A 25,719-nucleotide genomic window follows, 5' to 3' on the forward strand; every position below is an offset into this window, starting at 1 on the left:
CAGCCCTGCTGGATAGTCTGTGCATTCTTTGCCCCCAAACAGTTTGCCTGTGCCATATTTGCCACCAAACACTTCCCTTCCAGTCGGTCTGGCCCTACTCTGGTTTTTCTGGCTTCAAGACCAAACACTTTCTGCCCTACCATCAGGGTACGGCTCCAGGCGGTACGATCATACCAACCCTTCTGCCTACACTGGGCTGATCGCAGACTCTCTGCCACCGAGGCAGTGAGCTCTGTCAGCCTGTCCCTTCAGGATGTACTCCAGTAGGGGGGTCCCCAGTGATCCTTGACTAAATCCAAGGGTCCCCTTACAAGTCTTCCAAAAAAAGTATGCAAACAGGAGGTGCGGCAGGAATTTCTCCCAGTCCCGGTATGTGACCGCAAATGCCTGGATTATTTGCTTCAACGTCCCGTTAAAGTGTTCACATAGACTGTTGGACTGGGGGTGGTAGGGGGCACTGCACAGAGTAAGGATCCCACATAGATCAGACCTGCCTGGTGAGTTCTGCGTAGAACTGTGACCAGTGATCCGAGAATACCTCTTGGGGTAACCCTACTCTCAAAAATATACCCATGTGGACATTGGCCACTGAGCGAGCAGCAAAGTCTACTAGGGTCCGTATGTATCTTTTCCCGGAGGCACTTGGTCATGGTAGGGGACCTACGATGTCTACCGCTACCCTACTGAAGGACTCCCTAATGATAGGCAGGGTATGTAGCGGGGCTTTGGGATGGCCTCCATGCTTTCCGGCTCACTGACAAGCATCACAGGTACGCAGGTAGCGTTTCACCTCTGAGGTAAGACCTGGCCAGAAGAATTTGCAGGCCAGGCAAGTGATCGTGCAGTCTCTGCCAAGGTGGCCAGCCAGGAGCTACTCATAGTAGCATAGCCCGATATTTCTGGGGTACAACCAGCTGCCGTTTGGGTACCATAGTCTCTTTCTGGCCCTCTGTGAGACGGTACATCAAACCCTGGCTCCATACGATTCGATCACCAGCCTGTCCCTCTGGCTCAGTCCCAATCAAGTTGTACCTGGGCTGTGGGTATCCTATGGACATTTCCTCCAGCCACTCTGACTGCTACAGCTTTAGGTAGATAACACAGTACACCAGGCAATGCATAGGGGGGATTGAGGGACACAATGGGTTTCCCCCGCCTGTGTTATCCCCCCTGTAGCGAGGGTGCCGTCTGGGCAAACAGGGCTGTGCTGGCCGATTAAGAGCTCCAGCCAGGTTACATCCTTTGAAGGGATGGAGCTGCAGCCACATTCTCTGGGCTGGTTATAAAACACCTTATAAAACCTTACCGGGTCACGGTATCAGGAACTGGACACAAAAGTACTCCATGACCCAGCTAAACTTCACATGAAAATATAAGCCTGGCCCTGTGACACCCTGCCCCCCCCTCCTGATTTGGATGCTAGAAATTTGGTGAGTCAGATTTATGAAAATCCATTTTTTCAAATCTCTCTTCTTCACAGTGATGCATCTACCTTTGTGGCCACCTAAGACATGACCTAGGCACCATGTACAATAGATGAAAGGGTGCACCGGCATATGGAGGCTGTGCTGAGCTGACATAAATAGGCCGGTTGGGGTAATCATTCGTGCATTCTGGACTGCACATGCACAAGAAGCAGCAGCATTCACAAAAGTTAGAATAAAAGTTATGTATGGAGTGTATACATAAGGGTCTATTCACTATTCCACCATACATTATGAAGGGTGTCTGGCCCTGGATACTAAATAGTTAAAACAGTGAGAATTCTCCTCACCCATTGAATTATGCATTATGAAGGGCCTCCTCAGCCGTGTTTGCTGTATAAGCATGCAAACTGTCCAATTAGGTAATACATTCCAAAGTCTATGCAACCACACTTTTCTGATATATGTGTATATGGGTTCAGACCGTTCAGTAAAGGTATAAGGAAGCTTGCTTATAAGGGTGAGGATGTGGTGTCCTTGGGGTTTTAAATCCTGTTTGCCTACATTCCTCTGGCTGGTTAAAAAACAAGTGCATAATATGACCCGAGCAGCCATGGGGATGGGAGAGAGCGATAAGTAAAATAAATGTGACCGTGTATACATATCCTCACATTTCAGAGGTTTCCGTGTGTATTCTAGAACTAATAGAACAAAACAAACAAACAAAAAAATTATATAGGCACATTTATAAACCTAGAAGATTAATCATAAAACCTACAACACGTAAGTAATTTCAAAAATATATATATATACATTTTTGCTGTCCATACATTTTCTGTGCATATATTACCGGTATATGAAGATATGTTGTAAGTTAACTGCAGTACTAATTCATGATATTTGCAAACACAACAACTTTGCAAGCATGAAAACTTCCAATTTAAAGATAAACAGTAATTCGTACGTCTGAAAATTCCGCCATCATATCATACCATTTTGCACCCCCAATTCTTCCTTATCGATTATAAGTTCTTTGGTTCAAGGATCATAGTCTTATTAGTTGATTTGAGGGGAAAAAAAAACCATGGCATCAGGACATCAATAAATGCTCCTTTATAATTATGATTGGCTAAGTCCCAACTTACTCCCCTATAGTGGGCACACAATAACATCGGCATGCTGGCAATGAACGGATCTCCCAAATGTTTGAACTCTTTTGTTTTGATTCTGCCAGCTACTTCAGTTTCAGCAAGATCAGCATGAAATAGATTACCCAATAGGTGTTTGCCTAGAGCAAATGGTTTTGGTTAGAACTCCTATTTCAACAGCCAGCTGTCTCGATTGGCAACTATTGCACAAGGACAGTGTGTATTATACATGCGTGGGTACAGGCAGGGGTGAGGCAGGGCAAAAACTTTATGTGGATAGGATACAATGTGATGACTCCATCAACAACTAGTACAATTAAGTGGAACAAAATGCTGGCAAGTAAGCTAAAGATTATTGACACACATTAGTGGAGAGGCCAGACCAAGCCATGAATTAGGGGAAGGTCTAGGCCCATGGAAATAGTCTGGCTCACTCATTTTAAATGTTATATATTTCAAATTTTTAGAGAAGTCACAGAGAGTGCACTGAAGGGGAACCGGAACAGGGTAAGAAAGAATTAAAGTAGTATCATGATGCATTCTTCCATTATTGTTTTTATGGTGGTAGTGTTCAGAAACATATCCCAAGACAGCACTAAACGACACACATGTCACAGTCATTAGGTTATTTTCTTAGAATTATAATTCCCAGTTTCCCTCCCCCACAGTTGCCTTGCTGGAGGCGCATGCCATTCAATGCATCTCCTGCTCAGAGTGTTCTAGGGTGACCACATTTCATAATTGACATCAGGGTGTTACCGTAGCAGATGCATCAAGTCGAACCATGTCAAATTGCTTATGTACATACACTCTCCTTTCACATATACATATATACTTGCATGCAATCTTGACCGTAATATTACTTTTTTCACAACCCTGGGCTGGTGTTTTCTGAGTTATATATTTTGGGCACAAATTCCCAAAGACACACTATAGAATCTTGTGGGAAGCCTTCCCAAAAGAGTAGAGGATTTTATAGCAGCGGGGGAAGGCTTCCCACAAGGTTCTATAGTGTGTCTATGTGAATGGGACATCCGACAAGGTCAAAAGGATAATCAGGCGTTCATACTTTTGGCCATATAGTGTATGTTCTGATCTGTTGTGCCAGTTGGCCACTTGGCATAATTGCGGGCCAAATTACGCAGGCTTAGCACTTTACAGAAAAGGTTATCGAAAGCCTCCAACCAGGGCCGCCATCAGGGGGACAGGCCCAGTACTCATACCTAAGAGGAGCAGGGAGGCCAGGCCCATGAATTAAGTAAACCCCACTGTAGCAAAGGCCCTGGTATAAAGGAGGCCCCCACAGGCTCCACCCCCTGGTCATACCATTTGGCCAGTGCTTCAGGAATCCTTTTCTCCGGCCCGAGTGTGAGTGCCAGGACATGACGTCACTTGTGCGCTTGCAATGCACTGGTAGGGGGGTGGCTTATCTTGTTGCCAGTTTTAAATACCCAAAAGTGCATCTTTCTGGTACCATGGTGTGGTCTTCCTAGAGTGTTGCTGTTTTGTATTTGTTTCTTCTAATTTCAAACCTTGCCTGTCTGACTTACCGTTTGCCTAATGATTTTGCCATTGTTGCCATTCTGTGTACCAGACCCCTGCCCTATCTGTCTGCCCGCTACATGTACCAGACCCCTGGCTACATACACGGTAACCATACTAACTGGTATAAAACTGAGCCCCGTCATTGTTGGGATCATCTAGGTCCTGGTTCACTTTCTAGGTTTCTGGGTGGAATATCTTCTGCCGCGAGTGCTCAGGTTAAAACAGATGTGACACTGACATAGCATGAGGAGCTTAAGGGAGCAGAAGAACTGGCACCAGGATACCCCCTCCAAAGCCAACAATGGTATGGTGTCTGTCCGTATGGTACTGCAAGTGTGTGTGTGTGTGTGTGTGTGTGTGTGTGTGTGTGTGTGTGTGTGTGTGTGTAAGGATGTTAATCTGTGTTAGTATGTTAGTTCATGTGTGTTTTAGGATGCTTAACCCCTTAACGACCAATGGCATGCCAGACACGTCACAAAAAAACGGCATTAAATCAACTGAAATCTACTCCATGGACTCAGTGTAATCCCTCCAGAGGGCGTCAATGTCAGCCATATACAATATGTCTGCAGACACTTGATTTTAGACTGTTGATGAAATGCCTCGATAGCAATATATTAAGCCACACTAAAAACCCACCCCAGGACACACTGTAACCGCCCTGGAGAGCAGTCGCAATCGCCATAGAGAGAGATTGCAATATGGCTTGTGCCCATTAAAAAATAAACAAGTCCATTAAAAAATAAACGAGGTTTAATACAAGTACTGTATTATAGGGGTCTCTTCTCGTGTATATTAATATATATATATATGCCACACTTAAATTGTACAGTGCTGCATAATTTGTTGGCGCTTAATAAAAAGAGAATAACCATGCAAGTCAGTGTATGATGTTATCATTAGCTTTTGTGCCAGCGTATGATGTTAGAGTGTCAGGGGTGAGTCTAGGGTTTGTGCCACCTCGGAGAAGGAGAAGCAGGAGAAAAAATGTCTATGTATGCATGCAAGCCTATTAGGATGGGTTTGCCTGTTAGTCAGTGGCGTCGCTACAGGGGGGCAAGGGGGGGGCAATTGCCCCCCCTAGGATATTCCTTGCCCCCCCTGTTGCCCCCCCGCCGAATTTGGAGCCACCCAGGACAGTCCCCTTGACTGCTAACGACGGCATGGTGCCGTCGCTAGCAGTCCCAGTCAGGTGCTAACGACGGCACCATGGCGTCGCTAGCACTATCTTACCTTGATGGAGGTCTGTGGACCCCCATCACCACCTACCCCGGCGATCTGCCCCTCACATTGAAGGGCATCACCGGCTCCCACCCGATCCGGCCGGTGACGGCACGCTCAATGACGCGATGACGTCACCGCGCAACTTTATTAATAACTGACAATTGTCAGTTAAAGCGGTATGGGGGCATGCTGCTTAGATGCCTGTATCTCAAGCATCTAAGCAGCTACAGACCCCCAAGATATACCGTTGGAAAGGTAATCGCCTCACCTTTCCAACAGTATATAGATTGTAAAAATAATAAAACATATTAAGTTAAAAAAAATAAAAATGTAAAAAAATGATTTAAACATAAAGTAGTTAAACTTTAAAAAAAAAAAAAGTTTAAGTATTCTAGCTAAATGATCACTGTGGTAGCCAATGTTACCACAGCGATCATATAGCTATAAAAAGTCACATTCCCTTTTTAAAAATGGCCGATACTAATTTTTAATCCCATGATCCCTTTAATCATGGGGTTAAATTTAGCCAACGGTAGAGGGAGGCAATTTTTGAAATCCTGATGAACTGCAAAAATTATTAAAATCAGCCATTTAGCCTGTGCGGTATGTGAGTAACCATCTCATCCCTGGAGCACCTTGCATTTTTACTGCAAAACTTATTTTTGCTTTAAAAGTGATTTTTTTTCTCCCTTTACCATCATTTCTTTGGGATTGTAAGGGGAAAGAATGGTGTGTGCTTCTGTGAGTGAATGTATGGAAAGTATGGTGTGTGCTTCTGCGAGTGAATGGAGATATGAAAGGCGTGTGAATGATCAGTAATTAGTGTTGAAGCCTTGACATGGCATTACTGTTCATGTAGGAAGTTAAATTATGGCACAAAAAGTACACATTTGCAAGAACTACACCCCTTGGCGCATCAAATGAGGGGCTGTATTTGTTTCTAGTACAAACCTGGAGTGTGCTAGACACAAATGAACATGTCGCTATGGATAGAAAAAACATATTTTCTAGCCAAAGCGACATATTCCATCATTATTTGTACACTCAACTTTTGTCCTAGAAATACATGTAGCCCCTCATTTGACGCTCCAAGGGGCGTAGTTTCTTAAAATGGATGAACTGTCTGAATGAGGGAGAGCATGAGTTAATGTGTGGATGAATTGTCTGAATGAGGGAGAGCATGAGTTAATGTGTTTGTGTGTATCATAGATGTATAATTGTGGAAGGGCAAATATGGCACTAGCAGGATGTTTGAGCCTTGGGGACCGAGATGGCACAGGCCGGGTGTATATGGGACAAAGATGGCAAATCTTATGTGTGTTATCTGGGTGCTGGCCAGGTTCTATGTGGACAGTGTGGACGCCAGGGCTGGCTTTGGGGTGTGCATCCTGTGATCTATGCCTGTAATTTAGGGGGTTAAAAATATACCTTTAATACTGTGTTTTTATGTGAATTCCAATTGATCTTTACCTGCAAAGCTGGGTTTCTGTGTTATTCTGTAGATCCGTATCTGCTATCCTATGTTTCCATACATTATTTATGTATACCTGCAAATACAGGGTTTGTATGTCTTGTTCAGTTGATTAATACCTGCAATGCTGTTTCCATGTATTTATTTGATCTATACCTGCGATGCTACGTTTCATATATTATTATTGTATACCTGCAAATACAGGATTTGTATATCTGATTATGTTTATTTGATATATACCTTCAGTGCTGAGATCACAAGTGAATTTCAATTGATCTATACATGCTAAGGGTTTGTGTGTTAATGTGTTGATCTATACCTGCTATCAGCAGCAAGGTCTAATATATATATATATATATCGGCAACTGGGGCTAATATTAATATATATGGGCTGCAGGGGTTAATATATATATATATATATATCAGCAGCAGGATCTAATATTAGGCCCTGAAATCATTTAGTGCAAAAGTTAAGGTATTGTGTTGTTTAAAGGATTTCAAGGATTAGTCTTACTAAATTGTGGCTTCAGGCTTCCCATGTTGAATGATCAAGTATTGTATTGTCCAATAACAAAAGTATCATTCCATAGCACATTACTTTTGACAATATATATATATATATATATATATATATATATATATGTGTGTGTTTTTTCAGTAATATGATTTAATGGTGGAAATTATTAATGCCCCCCCAGTTTGACTGTGGTATCTTGTGTGCCCCCCCTATATATTGTTTCTAGAGTCGCCACTGCTGTCAGTATATGTGCGTGTTATATGAGTACCCTGAAAAAATACTGTACTCAGGCACCACTAACCCTAAGATTGCCCCTGTTCTTATAAGATGTGCTTATGGGAGGATCTTAAGATGAAGTGATGGGAGGGGCATGGGCCCAGGCATTTCTGATGGCAGCCTACAAGTCCTGTCTACCTTTCACAGACCAGCTTACTGAACCTAGGAAGTACTTAGAGCAGATTCAGAGATCTAATGCAACCTTAACATCATGTATTTCATTCCAGGACATGACAGGAATTGTCCTGTGTCCCGGGCAACTCTGGCCTGGGGCTCTGTCATGTTCTAATCATGTGATGATACTATGGAGTGCATGCACCGATACCTATTGCCAGCCAACTTCAGAGAGAATAATTAAGCCTTCATTTGTTTGTGCAAAAAGTGTTCCCATTGATTTTAACCCCTTAATGACAAAGCCCGTACATGTACGGGCTCAAAATGCATTGTTTTCGATGGGGTTTAGGGACCCTTAAAAAATACAGATTAAAGTGTACCTATCATTCAATAACTGTGAATGACATGGATCACTGTAGGTACGTACGACACATATATATACCTTGTGCTAGTGGTTCTTGAGGGGCTTAAATATAGCTGCTTGGGGGCTGTGCAAATTGAATCCCTTTTGAATCCTAAACTGTGCAGTTGTGGCCACAGGATTCTGTGCAGTGGCGGAACTACCGGGGTCGCAGGGGTCGCAACTGCGACCGGGCCCTGGAGTTCTGCCAGTCAGGGGGGCCCAAGGGGTGCCGAGCGGTTGCTGAAAACGACCGCTCGGCAACTCTTGGGCCCCCCTAACTGACAGAAATCCAGTATGCCTCTGCTCGCTGCCGCCGCCGCTGCTGCCGTCGTCGCCGCTGCTGCCGCCGTCGTCGCCGTCTGCCTCAGTGCTTTCCAGAGTGCAGTGTTGGGAGCGTGAGGAGTTTGTCTCGGGTGCCGGCGCTTCACACTGAGCGCCGTCATATGCCGGCGCTCAGCAGTGAAGCGCCGGCACCCGAGACAAATGCCTCACGCTCCTAACACAGGAGTTGACGGTAAGTGACCTACAAAGGGAGGGGGGGGGTTGGGAGGGAGTGGGTAGATTGTGAGAAGGGGGTAGGGAGGGAGAGGGGAGATAGTGAGAAAGGGATAGATGGGTGGGGGGGCCCTTAACAGATTCTCGCACCGGGGCCCTGAGGTTTCTAGTTACGCCCCTGATTCTGTGACATAGTGGAGAGTATTGTGGGTGCATCCTCATGCATGCGCATCCTGTCCGATGGCCATGTTTGTAGTATTAGCTCTAAGGCAGCCTAATGCCAGCAGGGATAACGGCTAAGATTTAAGATTTTAGTTCTGAGGCACTTACTCGATGAGACTAAGGCCTTGATCCCCCTGCACTGGAATATGGTGTCTCCGCCTTCTGTTCGTGAGTGGATATTGCGGGTGGAGAATGTACGAGTTCTTGAGGAGTTGGTGGCTGGGCATGCAGGGCAGGAGGCGCGTCATGGGAGGACCCCTCTGCTGACATATAGAGTAGCCGCTGCGTCCTGGAAGGTGTTTCGGGGTTTGCCATGCCATGTACTTTTTTTTTTTTTTTTTTTATGTTTTCTGTACAGGTCTATGTATATTTCTTTCTTTCTTTATTGTTATTAATTTGCATCGTCTACTGTATTGTTATTTCTCATTTGATTTTGTTTTTGTGTTCTGTATACCACACCTTGCCCTGCTGTCTCAGGACTCCCTCGTGTATATGTCTCCGCCTCTATTTTTGTTCCCTCCTCTTTTGAAAAAACAACGCCAAAACTCAATAAAACTTTGATTCACAAAAAAAAAAAAATAAAGATTTAAGATTTTAAAATATCTTTTGCATAGCTCACTGGATAGGAGAAAAGTTAACCCCTACCCCAATAACAGTGTTATTCCACACACCCCAGGTGTCCCAATTTGGGGACTCTGTCACGCTGTCCCACCTATCCCTACCTCTGTCCCTTTTTAAGCGGAGGAGAGGGGCGCCGAGTAGTTTTCACTTATCAAGTTTTCAGTACCCGCTCGGCTCCCCTCTCTCTCCTCTGCGAGCCCTCTAGCTCGGTCTTGGTGCCGGCTTGTAATGCTGAGTGCCGGAATATGATGTAATTTCCCGCGCTCAGCAGTGAAGGGTAGATAATGGGGAGGGAGGAGGGTAGATAATGAGAAGGTAGGGAGAGGAAGGGTAGATAATGCGGGGGGGGGCATTTCAAACTTTATTATGTCTTGGGCCGGCCCTGCTTGGCATTGTGTTGTGGATCATTGTCATGTGGGAATAACTATCCACAAGACATTTTCAATGCGCTGGCTGAGGGAAGGAGGTTCTCACCCAAGATTTGACGGTACATGGCCCCACCCCTTTGATACAGTGAAGTTGTCCTGTCCCCTTAGCAGAAAAACACCCCCAAAGCATAATGTTTCCACCTCCATGTTTGACGTGGGGATGGTGTTCTTGGGGTCATAGGCAGTATTCCTCCTCCTCCAAACACGGCGAGTGGAGTTGATGCCAAATATCTCAATTGACCACAACACTTTCACCCAGTTCTCCTCTGAATCATTCAGATGTTCATTGGCAAACTTCAGACAGGCCTGTACATGTGCTTTCTTGAGCAGGCCAATTTCAGTCCTTTCAGGATTTCAGTCCTTCATGGCGTAGTGTTTTACCAATTATTTTCTTGGTGACTGTGGTCCCAGCTGCCTTCAGATCATTGGCAGGATCCTCCTGTGTAGTTTTAGGCCGATTCCTCACCGTTTTCATGATCACTGAATTCCACGAGGGGAGATCTTGCACAGAGCCCCAGACCAAGGGAGATTGACAGTTATTTTGTGTTTCTTCCATTTGCGAATAATGAACTGTTGCCACCTTCCAAGCTGCTTGGTCTTGTAGCCCATTTCAGCCTTGTGTAGGTCTACAATCTTGTCCCTGACATCCTTGGACAGCTCTTTGGCCTTGGCCATGGTGGAGAGTTTGGAATCTGATTGAATACTTCTGTGGACAGGTGTCTTTTAGACAGGTAACAAGCTGAGATTAGGATCATTCCCTTTAAGAGAGTGTTCCAAATCTGAGCTCGTTGCCTAAATAAAAGACACCTGGGAGCCAAACATCTTGCTGATTGATAGGGGATCATATACTTATTTCACCGAGTAAAATGTATAACTTACTTGAAATGGGGTATTCTGGATTTTTTTTTTTGTTATTCTGTCTCTCACTGTTCAAATAAACCTACATTTAAATTATAGACTGATCATGTCTGTCAGTGGGCAAACATACAAAATCAGCAAGGGATCAAATATGTTTTTTCTTCACTGTACCTGCTATAGACGTTGTCATCCACATATTTATGTCTGGCTGAGCCTCATGGGAATTCCATTCAATGTGTTGGTTATTTTTAATATGGATGACTGTGCTGACAAAAATGAAGCGCGTTTTAAGCAGTGATGCAAGCGTGACATTGTAAAATGCAATTGCTTGTATTGGTGAGTTGCAAGAAAGCGATCAAAATTATTTATTTTTTTTAGTCTACTGCCAAGACATAGCAGCACCAATGCTGGTGGAGGTAGGCTTACCACATGTCCCGGATTCCCGGGATAGTCCCGCAATGGGACTTTAAGTCCCGGGCAGCCTCAATCCGGGACTCAAGTCTGAGTGAAGAAGATCAAAGCCAAACAGGAGAGACCTTCCAACTATTCTGATTGCCTGAGAGTTCAGAAGCTTCTCCTGAGGCCAAGTCCCTCCTTCATACCAAACTCACTGTAAGCTGCAGCCAGCACCAGGTATGTGTATGTGACTGTGTTTGTTTGTGTGACTGTGTGGGTCTTTAATGTCTGGTAATAGGAGGAGTTAATTATCTGAATCTGCTTATGCCTGTTATGTATGTGTATTATTAAATCTGAAAAGAACATGGTTTCAAAATAACTCATATAAAATAGTACAAGTGAATCAGTGTGTATGTGAGATATACACTCACTGGCCATAATTAAACAGCACAAGGTAGAGAAGGCACAATAACTGAGCACTGAGTAATGCTCAGTGTCGTTTTTTTAAACTTGCCGCTAATGGATGCCCCGCCCCTGTGCCGAGCGTTCCCTGTCGTCTCCATTCAGGGACAGATAAAGTGGAGTGTGGGCGCGTGTGCCCAGAAGCAGCCATGCGGGAAGTGGCGCTGGATCCGGTACCCACAGTTAGCTGGTACTCAGGTGAGTAACTCCGTCGGGGTCTTGGATGGGGATCCCGACACTTTTACCCCCAGGTATGCCACTCTGCCCCCTGATATGCCTTATACCCCCTATATGTCACTCTGCCCCCAGATATGCCTTATACCCCCCTATTTGCCAATCTGCCCCTGATATGCCTTATATCCCCTATATGCCCCCCCCTCCGACTTACAGATGCATCCCTAGACTTTTTCCCTGTGCTCCAGACTCCCTGGTGTCAAGTGGGGGCAGCCGGTGGATGTCTGCGTGATGCGCGCAGACAACCTTCACTGCTACCCAGGACCTCCGTGACTTAGCACTGGAAGGTCACAGCCGCGCTCCATCATAGAAGCCCTGGCAGAAGTGTCGGGTAGCAGCAGAGGTTGTCTGCGCGCATCATGCAGACCTGCACTGGGTGCCAGAAAGGAGGATCCAGGTTCCCTCCAGCTCTGCGGGGGATTTGGATCCTAGTCTTGTAGTCAGACCTCCATTTGAATGGCAGAAATAAAACGTGGTCACCCTAGGTCAGTGATGGCGAACGCGTGGCACACGTGCCGCTGTTGGCACGCAGAGCCGTCTCTGTGGGCACGCCGTGACCAGGGCCGGACTGGCCCACCGGGATACCGGGAAATTTCCCGGTGGGCCGGCAGATTCGTAGGCCGGGCGGCTGCCCGAAATCTAATCTAAACAGCCGGCACTACTTCAATTCTTTTTTTATTAAAGTATTAAAGCAGCGCCGGCCGGCCGCATCAGCACTCAGCGGCCGTGTGCGATGGCCGCCTACTGATTGGAGCAGCGTGAGGGGTGAAAGCCCCGTCCCTTCGCACGGACCTTTCACCCCTCATGTTGCTCCCATCACTATGCGGCCATCAGATTAAAGGAAATTTTATCGAAACGGCCGATGCGTGCTGACACCGCCGGCCGGAGCTACTTTAATACTTTTTTATTTTACTTTATATGGCAAGCCGATCCGGCATATTCAATTTAAAAAAAAAAAATAATTAAAAGTAGCTCCGGCCGGCGGTGTCAGCACGCATCGACCGTTTCGATTAAATTTCCATTAATCTGATGGCCGCATAGCGATGGGAGGAGCGTGAGGGGTGAAAGCTCCGCCCCCTCACACTCAGACTGCTGGAGCACCGGATGTCCTGTCACTGACATCCTGTCAACATAGAAAACGGCGGCCTGCAGCTACCAGAGGACGGAGGCCAGGATGAAAAAGCCCCAAAGTGGAAGAAGTAGAAGGTAAATAAACAAATTTATTTTTTCCTGTCATATAGTGTCAGTACCACGGGGTGCCGCTCTTCCTAGGGACAAGGACCTAGAAACGAAGAGGTTAAGATCCCCTTAACCCCTCCTACTCCACCTATAATAGCCCCGGCCGCCCCAATACCTCCAGTTCTTCCTTGTCCCTTGTCAGGGACGGACCTTTTTTTCTTCTTTTTTCTGGTGGGGCACACGGGTTGTGTCCAGGGGGATTCCTCCGATTGCTCCCCAGGTGGTGAGCAGAGCGAGGTGTACCGTCCGCATCGGCGGACGTTACGGAACTGCAGTGCCGCCGGAGTTTTATGCCGGCAAGTATTTGGAGCATGCGCACAGCGGTGGAACGCACGCCAGAGGGCGCTGCGTTCCACCAAGAGTACTGATCACGCTACTGAGCATGCGTGAAGCAGTTCTCTGGTTCAGGGCGCGAAAACTTAATTGTTTTCTCATATTTAAACCTGTGCTACCCAGTCTGACAGCAGAGGAGCTTGTCAGCACTGGTTTTTCCGTGTCACCAGCCCCCCCACACGGATTGAGGAGTTGTAAGGTAGGATTTGATTTAATCTTAACCCTTCAAATCCTCTGCCCTGTATATTTTTTCTAAAAATTTTTTTTTTTTTTCTCCTCTCTCTTTTATGTTAGATGTCTGGTCCGGTTTCACCAGATAAGGAGAAATGTGTTACACCTGCTCCAAAAAAGGCTGTGGTTAAAACCAAACATTTATCGTGCACTGAATGTGCCTGTCCTTTGCCTGATGGTTCAAAAAAGAAATTTTGCAATGCCTGCTCCGCTGAGAGTTTGGCAAAAGAAAAACATAAAGACATGCAGTCTTTTTTAGGCTGGTTCCAGGACAACCTGGCGCAAACGTTTGAAACGTTTAAAGCTGCAGCAGTTAAACCGGTGGAGCCCGTTAAGGCTAAATCCCACAAACGTAAAAGGGAATCGGCTTCCCCTCAGTCTGATTGGTCCTCTGGAGAGGCCTCTACTTCATCATACTCGTCTTCCTCCAGTGAAGAGTCAGAGGATGAGTCCAGCTTTCCTCCACAGGAACTGCGCAAATTTGTTAAAGAGGTTTCACGGCTGTTTCAAGATACAGACCGGTCTAAGCACCCTAAAGGGTTACCTATGCTACCTAATATGCAAAACCTCATGTATAGGGAGTGGCATAATCCAGGCAAAAGAGCTTTCATCTCGAAGCACTTTAAGCAGCTTTTTCACCTTCAGGGTGATGAGAAATGGGAAGATGTCCCTTCGGTAGACGTCCAGATAGCTCAACTTTCTAAACGTACCACCATTCCCATTAGTGAAGTCGCTGGTCTCAAAGACCCTATGGATAAGAGGGCAGAGACGTCATGTAGGCGAGTGTTCCAGTCATCAGGATTCCAGACTAAAGTGGCGTTATCTAGCGCATCTGTGGCTAAAGCCCAAGGTATCTGGTTGCAGTCCTTAGAAAGCAGTCTGTCGGACGCTATGGATGACGGTTTGTCTAAGTTATTTAAGAACCTGAAGCTGGCTAATAGTTTCCTGGTGGAAGCTGCAGAAGAGAGCCTTAAACTGTCGGCCCGAAATATGGGTTTGTCTTCCGTGGCAAGAAGAGCCTTATGGCTTCGCTCTTGGGCAGCAGATACGGCTTCAAAGTCTACTTTGTGTGATTTACCGTTCGAAAGAACCAAGCTATTTGGGTCTCCCTTGGAGGAGCTGATCAGACATATGTCTGATACTAAAAAGGCACTTCCTCAGGATAGGAAGAACAGATGGAACAGACGTTTCCAGTATAGACCTTCCAGGCCTTTTCAACCGGTGTTCAAGACTCAAGTTTTTCGTAAACAACACGAGAGGAAGTTTCAGGAACATCCTAAGAAACCCGAGGGCAGGAAGTTCTGACGGTGTTGGAGGTCGTTTGCAATGGTTTCTGCCAAGATGGACACAAACCACCAACAGCTCCTGGGTCCTCAGGATCATTGCGGACGGGTACAGGATAAAATTTTTCAAACTCCCACGTCCCCTTTTCCTGATTTCGTGCTACCCTTCTCAGGTGAAGAATTCAGCACTGTTTGCCGAAAGCCTTACCCTTCTCAAAAAAGGTGTCATAGAGCCTGTTCCAAAGAATCAGGAGTTTCAGGGAGTCTATTCTCGCCTCTTCCTGGTCTCAAAACCGGATGGGTCCTTCCGTCCAATTCTGGATTTAAAGAGGGTCAACGCCTGCATTCCTTACCGTCACTTCAGAATGGAATCCATTCTCACTGTTACCCACCTTTTAAGGCAAGGGGACTTTATGGTTACGTTAGACCTAAAATATGCCTATCTCCATGTGCCAATCGCTACAGCCTCAAGAAAATATCTCCGGTTTGCCATAAGAGTCGGCTCAAGGCTTCGTCACTTTCAGTTCACTTCTCTCCCTTTTGGCCTATCGTCAGCTCCTCGGATTTTTACAAAACTTTTAACCCCGGTTGCAGCAGCTTTGCGAAAGGAGGGAATCACAGTTGTCCCTTATCTGGACGATTGGCTTCTAAAAGCAGGTTCCTCTCAAGAACTCCTGTCTCATCTCAGGTTTACGACCCGATGCTTGGAACAACATGGTTGGATCATAAACCACAAGAAGTCCAACCTTACCCCATCCACGAAGATCCAATTTCTAGGGCTCATAGTGGATTCCGTCTCGTTGAGGCTGCATCTCCCACGTTCAAAGATAAGAAGAGTAAGGAATCAGGTTTCCTTTTTACAACTGAATCCAACCCTTTCCTTCAGGTCGGCTATGAGTATTCTGGGCAGCCTTTCGGCCTGTATTCCAGCGGTAAGCTGGTCCAAGGCACAATTGAGACCCCTTCAGTGGGACATCCTTCAACAGTGGTCCAGGAGTCTGGAGGATCTGGACATCAACTTCAGGGTATCCGAACACGTCTTACTCCGATTGAATTGGTGGAAAGCAAAGGGGCGCCTCGCCCGGGGGCGATCTTTTCTGCCACGTCAATGGGTCACTCTCACCACGGATGCCTCCAAGGTAGGCTGGGGAGCTCATTGGAACAGCCTCTGCTGTCAGGGCAGCTGGTCCTTGACCGATCAGGCTCAATCTTCGAATTTCCGGGAACTGAAAGCTGTATTCCTGGCGCTCAAGACATTCGGTCCAAGATTGCGGGGAAAAGCTGTACGAATTCAGTCCGACAATGCCACCACAGTCTCATATATAAACAGGCAGGGTGGCACCCGCATTCCCAAGCTCCAGGCCCTGTCAGACGAGCTCATGCTCTGGGCCCAAAGGAATCTAGAGGATTTAGCGGCAACGCACATCAGAGGAGTGGACAACGGCCTGGCGGACGATCTCAGCAGATCTCAGTGCTCCCAAGCAAACTGGTCCCTGGACAAGAGCATCTTCTCTCTCCTGGTTCAGAGATTCGGCCTGCCAGATATCGACCTTATGGCGACCAGGCAAAACAGCAAATTGCCAATTTTCGCCTCCCTTTACAAGCAGGACAATCCTCCCCTACTAGACGGAATGTCGGTGATTTGGTCTTTCAAGATGGCTTATGTGTTTCCTCCAGTAGCGATGATTCCTCGGATCCTCCTCAAAATTCGAGTAGACAAAGCCAGAGTGTTAGCCGTTCTCCCTTATTGGCCAAATCGAAGTTGGTTTTCGGAGCTGCTCAGTATGGCGATTTCAGTATGGGAACTGCCAGTCTCCTCCCGTCTTCTGGAAAACGACAACCTCTCCAGGGATGTTCTTCTGCGATTCAAATTGACGGCCTGGCTTCTGCAAGGATGATCCTCCAGAGCAGAGGCATTTCCGATTCTATGACAGAGGTTCTCCTGAGTTCAGTACGAAGATCTACATCCGTTATTTATCTTCGAGTATGGAAGAAATTTCTCCACTGGTGTCTTACACAAGGTTTGGATTTTTCCTCTCCTTCTACGAGTTCCATTCTGGACTTTTTGCAGGAAGGTTTTTCGGCGGGTCTCACTGTCTCAACCCTTAAAGGACAGGTTTCAGCCTTGAGTCATTTTCTCCTGTGTGAATTGGCTTCACAAGTCCTCATCAGGCGTTTCTTCAAGGCAGTCACAATTCAACGACCACCCAGACGTGCACATTTTCCTTCCTGGGATTTGACCTTGGTCCTTCAGGCACTCTGCTCCGAACCGTTCGAACCTTTAGAGGACGTGTCTCGCAAGTTTTTATCTCTCAAGACGGCATTTTTGGTGGCCATTACTTCGGCAAGGAGGGTCAGTGAGCTTCAGGCTCTCTCCGCGGCTCCAGAATTTACGATTTTTCACCAAGATAAAGTCGTTTTGTACGTCAAGCCTTCTTTTTTGCCTAAGGTCATATCTGAAGTTAATGTCAATCAACCGTTGATTTTGCCCTCCTTCTTCCCGTCACCTACTACTCCGGACGAAACGCTCTGGCACACTCTAGACGTCCGCAGAGCTCTACGGATTTATATTGATCGCTCTACTTCTTTCCGCTCTACGGATCAATTGTTTGTCAATTATTTTGGTCAATGTACAGGCCAGGCGGCCTCCAAGCGCACGATATCCCGATGGCTTTCCGACACTATTCGCTTGACCTACAATCTCAGCGGTCAGGTTCTTTCATCTCGCGTTACTGCTCACTCCACCAGAGCTATGGCTACATCCTGGGCTGAGAGGTCTTCTGCATCCCCGGAAGAAATATGCAAGGCAGCCACTTGGTCTTCCTTTCACACGTTTGTCAAGCATTACCGGCTAGACATCTTCTCCTCCTCTGATGCTGATTTCGGGCGTAAGGTGCTCCAGGCGGTTACCTCGTGACTGTATTCCCACCCAGAGGGGGTATCTTGCTATATCCCCGTGGTACTGACACTATATGACAGGAAAAAGAGTAATTTTACTTACCGTAAATTCTTTTTTCCTTAGTATAGTGTCAGTACAGCTTTCCCTCCCTTATCGTTTTGTATTAAAAATCAATTTTTGCAAGCTATCTTGTGTTCTTGGTATTTACTGGAGGTATTGGGGCGGCCGGGGCTATTATAGGTGGAGTAGGAGGGGTTAAGGGGATCTTAACCTCTTCGTTTCTAGGTCCTTGTCCCTAGGAAGAGCGGCACCCCGTGGTACTGACACTATACTAAGGAAAAAAGAATTTACGGTAAGTAAAATTACTCTTTTTTTAACAAACTGTATAATATTTTTTTATATAATAGCCTTATGCCCCCCATATGCCACTCTGCCTCCCTGATATGCCTTATGCCCCTTATATGCCACTCTCCTTCCAGAAATGCCTTATACCCCTATATGCCACTCTGTTCCATGATATGCCTTTTAACCCCCTAAATGCCAGAGTGGCATATAGGGGTATAAGGCATTTCTGGAGTCAGAGTGGCATATAGGGGCTACAAGGCATTTCTGGAGGCAAAGTGGCATATAGGAGGTTAAAATGCATATCATGGGGCAGAGTGGCATATAAGAGGGTATAAGGCATATCAGGGAGGCAGAGTGGCATATGGGGGGGCATAAGGCTTTTCTGGAGTGTTCCATGGTATGCCTTTTAACCCCCTATATGCCACTCTGCCTCTATAAATGCATTTTAACCCCCTATATGGCAGGGGGTATATAGGCATTTCTGGGGGCAGAGGGGCATATAGGGAGTTAAAAGGGGGCAGAGGGGCAAGCCTGGGGCAGATGTCTGGCACTCCACCAGAATTGATCTGTGTTTGTTTTCTGGATGTACCCTGCAATACCAAAAGACATCAGATTCTACTAACTTAATCAGGTTGTATTAACTTAAGTAATTGAAAGTTCCTTGACATGGGGCTCTGTGCAAAAGAAAATAAAAAGGGGGTAAGAAGGGGCTGTTGGTAACCCTAGAGGAATGGAAAGATTGCATCAGGTTCTGGGCAACAGCGACTCGCGTGATATGCCTTTTAACCCCCTATATGGCAGAGTGGCATATAGGGGGTATAAGGCATTTCTGAAGGCAGAGGGGCATATAGGGGGTTAAAAGCAGGCAGAGTGGCAAGTCTGGGGCAGATGTACATAACTGGGGGGGGGCAGGTTGGCAAATAAAAGGAAATAAAAACAAAAAATGTCTCAATCTAAAAATGTTTGCAGTAGTAAAATGTTTTGATTCCATTATGTGTAATATATTTCATTTATTAGGGCCTTTTAACAGTTTTGCCTTCTGGTATTTTAATACAGAGATAAACTATATGGGGCTGCTCTCCAAATGTTTCCAGGGCTGCTTTTCAGTCCCAGTCCGGCCCTGGCCGTGACTACAGTCATACACTGTAGTCACGGCGTCGGCTCCCGCGGACTACATCTCCCACAGTTCTCTGGGAAGAACCCTCCCCAGAGAACACTGAAGCCACACCCCCCGCTCTCAAACATTCAGGTTTAATTGCAGTGTTGACACTTTGAAAAAAATAAGTCGTTTTGGTTTGCAGTTTGGGCACTTGGGCTCAAAAAGGTTTGCCATCACTGCCCTAGGTGGATGAGATAACTCAAGTATAGACAGTATGTAACAGGAATGTAATAAATCCATAAATTTATGTTCTTCAAGTCAAACTGATCACCGTTTACAGAATAAACCCTTCTGAAACACATGATTCCAGAAGATCTACAAACGTTATTATAATAGTAACTGCCTTAGCAGCACTGGTCTTTCTCTAAACGGTACCTGTGTAAAAAGTTTAAATTATAGTAGATCCCACCACCTTACAGTCTTACCTCTACTATTCAACAGAGTGGAAACCGAATTATTAGACCTTAAATTATTTTACCATATTTTATACCTAAATGAAATAACTTTGGTTGTCAGATCTTTAAAGTCCATCTGGAACCTAAAATGTAGACATTAAATTAAAAATCCTATAGGTCTTTTTTTACTTGAAAGAGAATACATCTTGTCCTCTATTGTAAACGTTAGCAGGTGAATTTATACTTGTGCACATCTTAAACATTATAGCATTGTTTTTATCTGTTATGTCATACAAAATCTGCTAGAATAAAGAAAAAAAAAGAATGAGAGCATCCATTCCATATATAAGCAAGTATGTACAAAAACCCAAAACATTTTTCATTAGGGCCTCAAGACATTTGTCTCAAAATGAAACATTCGTAAAAGGGTTTTGTATGGACATGTTGAACTAGAAAAACAAGCTCTGTCAGATCATGAAGTCAATGGAGAACCAGAAGAAACTACCAGGATAGCTTTCTATTAAGCTAAGGAACTATCAGAAAACAAAAGCACTGAGATTTAATATGCAGGCCTATCTGCTGCACCGACCACCCTGTCTCAAGGACGTCTAAACGTTTCGGATGAGTGGTGCGTTGATAGCAGAAGGCCTAGGAGCCCATTACGACAAATTCTTGCAGAAAAACAAAACCTTTAGCCTTACCAACTCCATCACTACAAAAAAAAAAATCCCTATGCATGCAGAGTATTAAAATCTAATCTAAGAATGTGAAATTTCTGCAGTTTTATTTTTCCAAGTCTGCATCTATCATCATCTACTATATTAAACATAAGTAAAATATTGTAATCATTTATATGAATATCTACACAAACCATTTACTTTTAAGTTTGTAAACACTATACAGTATATAGCATTTCATTCAAAAGGAACATCCTAGTATACATGTAAGTTGTATTTGTCTTAATTGCAGAGAAGTTGAATATTTCTAAGAGAGAAGTACAATGCACACCGTTGAAAGAAATCATCCAACGCAACACCAAACAACCCACACCATGGGAAGACCAATATATCGAGCTATCACAATTACAGAATAATACAGCATCTGCATCTACAATTCAAGAGCAGCTGAACCAGGAATGTCCTATACCAGTAAGCAAACACACAGTCAAAAGGCAACCGACAGAGTGCAGCCTTGCTGGGAGAGTAGTGGTCTCCAAATCACTTCCTCGCTGGGAGAAAAAAAAAACAAACAACGTGCCAAACATTATAGGAATTTTGTAATCTTGGAGTGTAAGGAGATGGCCCCATGAGCATTCCTAGAAGCAAGCCTTGTGGGACATAAAATATCTATAGTCGAAGGATGAGCAAAGACTGCTAATCTGGCTTTCTTATCGCGATCACCGGAATCAACCTCATTGAACATCTTTGGGAACATTTAAAAACGTAAAACACACTGGGGACTATGCTCTAAAAAGAGACCTGAGGTTTTAACTCCCTCACTTCACTATTCATTATAAAGGGCTAACACTGGCAATTTTTTCCACACAACGGGCTGAACTAGCTCTGTATAATCCATACTTCAATGGGTGTGGGGACTTGTGAAGAAATGACACTAATTTGACCATACATTATATAGGGCCAGACAAAGTTCTTACGGCAGCAGAACACTGGGGCTCGATCTCTATAAATGTATTGAGAAGGCAAGGATTTGAAACACAACAGACCACACTGTGACATCTCTAGATATTCTCTGGGATGTTCTAAAGTAGTTCTGCGACAGAAAGGTTTGTATAGACTTTATGGAAAGGGACAAATTCCAAACAGGTTTATGGGGGCCGAGATCTTAAAATTCAGTACAGACTTGATAGACAGTGCTAAAGAAAACAGTGGTCATAACAAATACTGAGAATTTTTTTTTCATTGATTTTCATAATGCACATTTTTTTTTACTTTTAAGAATGACAATGCTGTATCTTTTGTCAACCAAATTAGTTTTTCAGAAATGCGGAAATAAAAACAGACTGTGGTAGCAGACAGACTTTTGGAGCCTATTGTATAAAGAAAAAGAAAATGACAGCAGCTTTGAGTTGCTTCCCCAGTGTCACACAGGGTAGAGTTTAAACAAATATGACGTAGTTGGAAATCCAGATAGACAAGTCTGAACTGGAAGAATTTCAGAGACACCCATAACAAGGGACCTGTGGTCTGGGGACACGTAGGGCGACGGGAATGTCACACCCCATCGGCAGCTTTGATATACCCCATGGGCGTCAGCAAAACATAAACAAAAACAAACAGCACTGAATATTTGTTAACCCACTGATGTTAAACTTAAAACACTGCGTGTAATGAACAGTTACTGGTGTCAACTATCACTTCACAATAGCAAACTTTACCAATGTACAGCATTAAAGAGCAAGTATAGCTACAATCCAAAAGTGAACATATTGTGGTGCAAGATGGGTACTGTGTACCTGAACACGCAGACAGGAATATCTGAATAGTATAAAGAAGAGTTTTGCACAATTTACAATTGATCCTATGAAGTACTTTTCCTTTCATATTTTGTATGTTAAACGCTTCTCTGAGATCTTACGGTATTCTGTTCAATCACTAGAAAGGAGCATAGTACCCTAGTCTATTATCATTAATGAGGGCCTGACAATGGATATTGTACATCCCCTGTATATTTTCTTAACCCACCAGGCCAAGGTCAGATATTGGAATTTGTGATAAGTCGTTAAATCCCACAAACAACATCAGAAAACAAATTTAGGGCAACTGTGCCAATCTGCTATATTTATATGGTGCCTCAGGCAAAATCAAACTAAGCTTTTATAACAGTTTTTTGTGCAATCAATGGTTATACTACAGTGGATGATTTGCCTGGGTAGTGAACCAATGGTGTTGGTTGACTGGCAATTACAGCATTTGTATGGGATGCTTGAAATGTAAATCAAACCGATGATTTATTCCTTTGATTTAGTCCCTGGGCTGGTCTTAGAAGCAGGTGACTCAAGCAGCTTCCTGGGGCACAGGCTGTCACTTAGAAAATATCCCACGTTTGTGGAAGTGGTTCTGGTGCCTGCCAGGAGTGCGATATAAGCCTCCACAACATGCGGGGGTTTCACATTGCAATCTCAGCGTGGACAAAAAACATGGCCTGCATGGGGGAAAGAAAGAGAGGCACCAGGCCTTACTGGCAATCTGGTATACTAGGCAAATGCCCAGTTTCTAATAAAGATAATGTGCTGTATCACGTGTGCGTGAGTAAAATAAGAATAGTGAAAAAGTGAAAAATAATAATAATATACTTCCCAAATGACCGCAGCAGCCCAAAAAAGCACTCTTCCTTAGGGTGCGGATATGAAGATATACAGATGATTGGGGCGCAGGTACATATAGGGAAGAAAACAAATATATATAGTGTAAATCGTATAAACACTAAAAAGTGTGTGAAAATATGAATGCACTCACAAACGAACAGAATGCTTCAGGCCTCTCAAGTGTTGTTAAAAGTGAAATCTTTAATTTATCTTCATGTAAGATATTTCATCCATGCACGGAGTGCATTTAAAAACGAATGAAGTCCACCGGGGGGGGGGGGAGGGAGTCCCGTGTGGTCTTTTCCTCGTAGATAAAAATAATAAATAATAAATCCGCTGTGGGGGTTCCGTATGGTCCTTCTGACGCGTTTCGCCGTGTGGCTTCTTCAAGAGAAGGATTTCCTGTGACATGGCCTGCATGGGGGGGGGAAGAGAGGCACCAGGCCTTACTGGCAATCTGGTATACTAGGCAAATGCCCAGTTTCACATGCTCTGCTACTCCAGAGGCAGATCAGGTGCTGCACTGTGGAGCCACCGGCTGGATATGCCTAGCCCTACATAAAAACGTAACATGCAGCCGTGCATATCCAGCACTCGGCCACACTTACACCATCAAGTGGCCCCTGGCCTTGAAGTACAAGGGTCGCTCTGTCACCTCTAGCCCAGCCCTGACCAGTTGAGGGAGAAAATTAACAATATTTTGCGTAGATGCCCTTACCTCTTTTTCTGAAAAAAGGAGGCTAAACACAGGGCTACCCTAAGAATTTGAGGTGAATACTGCATGGAGAATATGCAAGGCAGGTTTGCCCTTATTCATTTAAGAGGTAAGCCGAGTCCCACACTAACCCGCATGCTTGTATTTTCTGTATCGCTTAGAGAAGTGAACCCCTTGCATATGATGTCATTTCGTAGTGCTTTGTTTGAGTGAGAGAGAGGTAAGCAGTAGCACTGTGGGTACGGGGTGGGAGTCCTACATGCCCCTGTCCAAGGGCAGCACTGACTAGATAGCATCTTTGATGTCAGCAATTACTCTACTGGGTTTTCTATCAACTTCCCTCTTTATGGAGACATTTGGTCACCCTACTAAACAATTGTTTAACCTGCAATTCAGGAATACATTTCACTTAGCCAATTTAAAGCTATCAAGATTGAGTGTACCACAAAATAAGTAACCTGTGCTGTTGAAAAGGTAACTCTGATAACACCTTTCATCACGATAACGGACTGTTATAAACATAATAAACAGCGAGCGGTGAAAAAAATTTGCTTGGTGTTCTCTTACCCCAGGCCAGGAATTCTGTCACGTTCTTGTCCCGCCGAAGAGGTGCTGTGTTACATTCCTGACACAGGCAGACAAGAACATCTAGAAGAGTTTCCACACTAAGGCTGCCTCCATCAGTTCGCTGAGGACCTCTTAGAACCATGTCCTCCAAACTTTTTAGTCTCTTCTCAACCGACATTGTAAATTATCTTCTTTCTTGTTTAAATGCCAGGAATGTTTAAATAAAAAATAAAAAAGCAACCAGCCAACATCAATCAATATCCAGCCTCTGTCCACAATGATGCTTCTATTACTTCTACTAAGTTTGTGTTCGAGTCAACACACAGCAATTGAGCGTCCACAAGGGTATATCCCAAATCGGCTAATCTTCCATCAGGGAGTAAAATGAGATCTGTTTGGTCGCCGACTAATTTACATTAAACTTCAGCTCCATTTTAAAGTCACAGCTCTGTCAGGAGAAAGTTTTTTTGCAAGGATTCTTTTGTTCTCAATGCCCTGTAGTACAAATATCCAGAGGATAATCGTTAGCCAAAGCTGAATGTTATGCTCCACAGATTGTCTGAAACATACTTAAACACATATCATGTATAATTATACTGTGTGCTTTTTTGTGCATACGTTACCACACTGGTATTAGGCACACTTATCACCCAGTGCCCCATACATGAAGTCAGAATCACTCCTAGCACTAGGTCACCGTACTATTGTCAGTGCTTTTTACTGACACAGACACACAGCCTTTTCCACCGAGACAATGATGGATTCACCTGGTCACCCGCACATACTTCCCAGGTGTCATGCACATGCATTTTCACACAAAGCTCTGTATGCACACACACACACAATAATAATAATTATAATCCATGCAACCATTAGGGCACTGCAGAATAGGATGGCACTATATAAATTAATACCAACAATAATGACCAGTCACATACTTACAGTTACAGAGTCGCCAAACACTTCTCCTGACCTGTCATAGGATTAAAAGTAACACTACTGTATGCCTAGAGCAGACAATGAAAATGTAACTCAGCAAGAGACTGCACATGTATTTATTCACATAGAAGACTGTCACTGCCTCTCACACACTCACCTTCCCAAATGTGTACGTCTCTTCAAAAGTGGATTTCCGTGGCAGTATCTGCAACTGCATTAACACCCTTGTTTAAGGAAGATTTCATCTGCCTGCACAGTATATATGCTACATGTAAAAAACTAAAAGCAAATACATGTGTATATTACATGTACATGTACATATAGATATACGTATTAGTAGCTTGACTCATGTTGCTGTCTTCCTGTAGTTACTGAAATCTGCTCTGTTCTTCCTTCACCTGCATAAAACACGCCCATGTTAGGAATGGAGGCGGAGTAACATGAAACGCAC

General features: G+C 44.6%; 1 protein-coding gene and 1 long non-coding RNA gene across 3 annotated transcripts in view; one reads left to right on the forward strand and one right to left on the reverse strand.

The window, feature by feature from the left end:
• The window catches only part of CDC42BPG (CDC42 binding protein kinase gamma), an 82,061-nt gene extending 56,392 nt beyond the window's left edge, over window positions 1-25,669 (reverse strand). The window contains exons 1-2 of one of the 2 annotated variants that reach the window (XM_053449415.1): window positions 25,426-25,669; window positions 24,330-24,824 (exon numbers count right to left, since the gene is read on the reverse strand). In XM_053449415.1, coding sequence (XP_053305390.1) covers window positions 24,330-24,507 — 178 coding nt within the window. In that variant the 5' untranslated portion in view covers window positions 24,508-24,824; window positions 25,426-25,669. Of the gene's footprint in view, window positions 1-24,329; window positions 24,881-25,425 lie in introns of those variants that run through there. The other variant, XM_053449414.1, reaches the window with a different exon arrangement.
• Window positions 13,495-13,833, forward strand: LOC128467750 (uncharacterized). The gene is made up of 2 exons (XR_008345751.1): window positions 13,495-13,609; window positions 13,705-13,833. It is a non-coding gene; the product is annotated as an uncharacterized LOC128467750 (long non-coding RNA).
• Window positions 25,670-25,719: the final 50 nt, after the last annotated feature.

Source organism: Spea bombifrons, chromosome 10 (assembly GCF_027358695.1).
Source record: "Spea bombifrons isolate aSpeBom1 chromosome 10, aSpeBom1.2.pri, whole genome shotgun sequence".
Classification (NCBI taxonomy): domain Eukaryota; kingdom Metazoa; phylum Chordata; class Amphibia; order Anura; family Pelobatidae; genus Spea; species Spea bombifrons.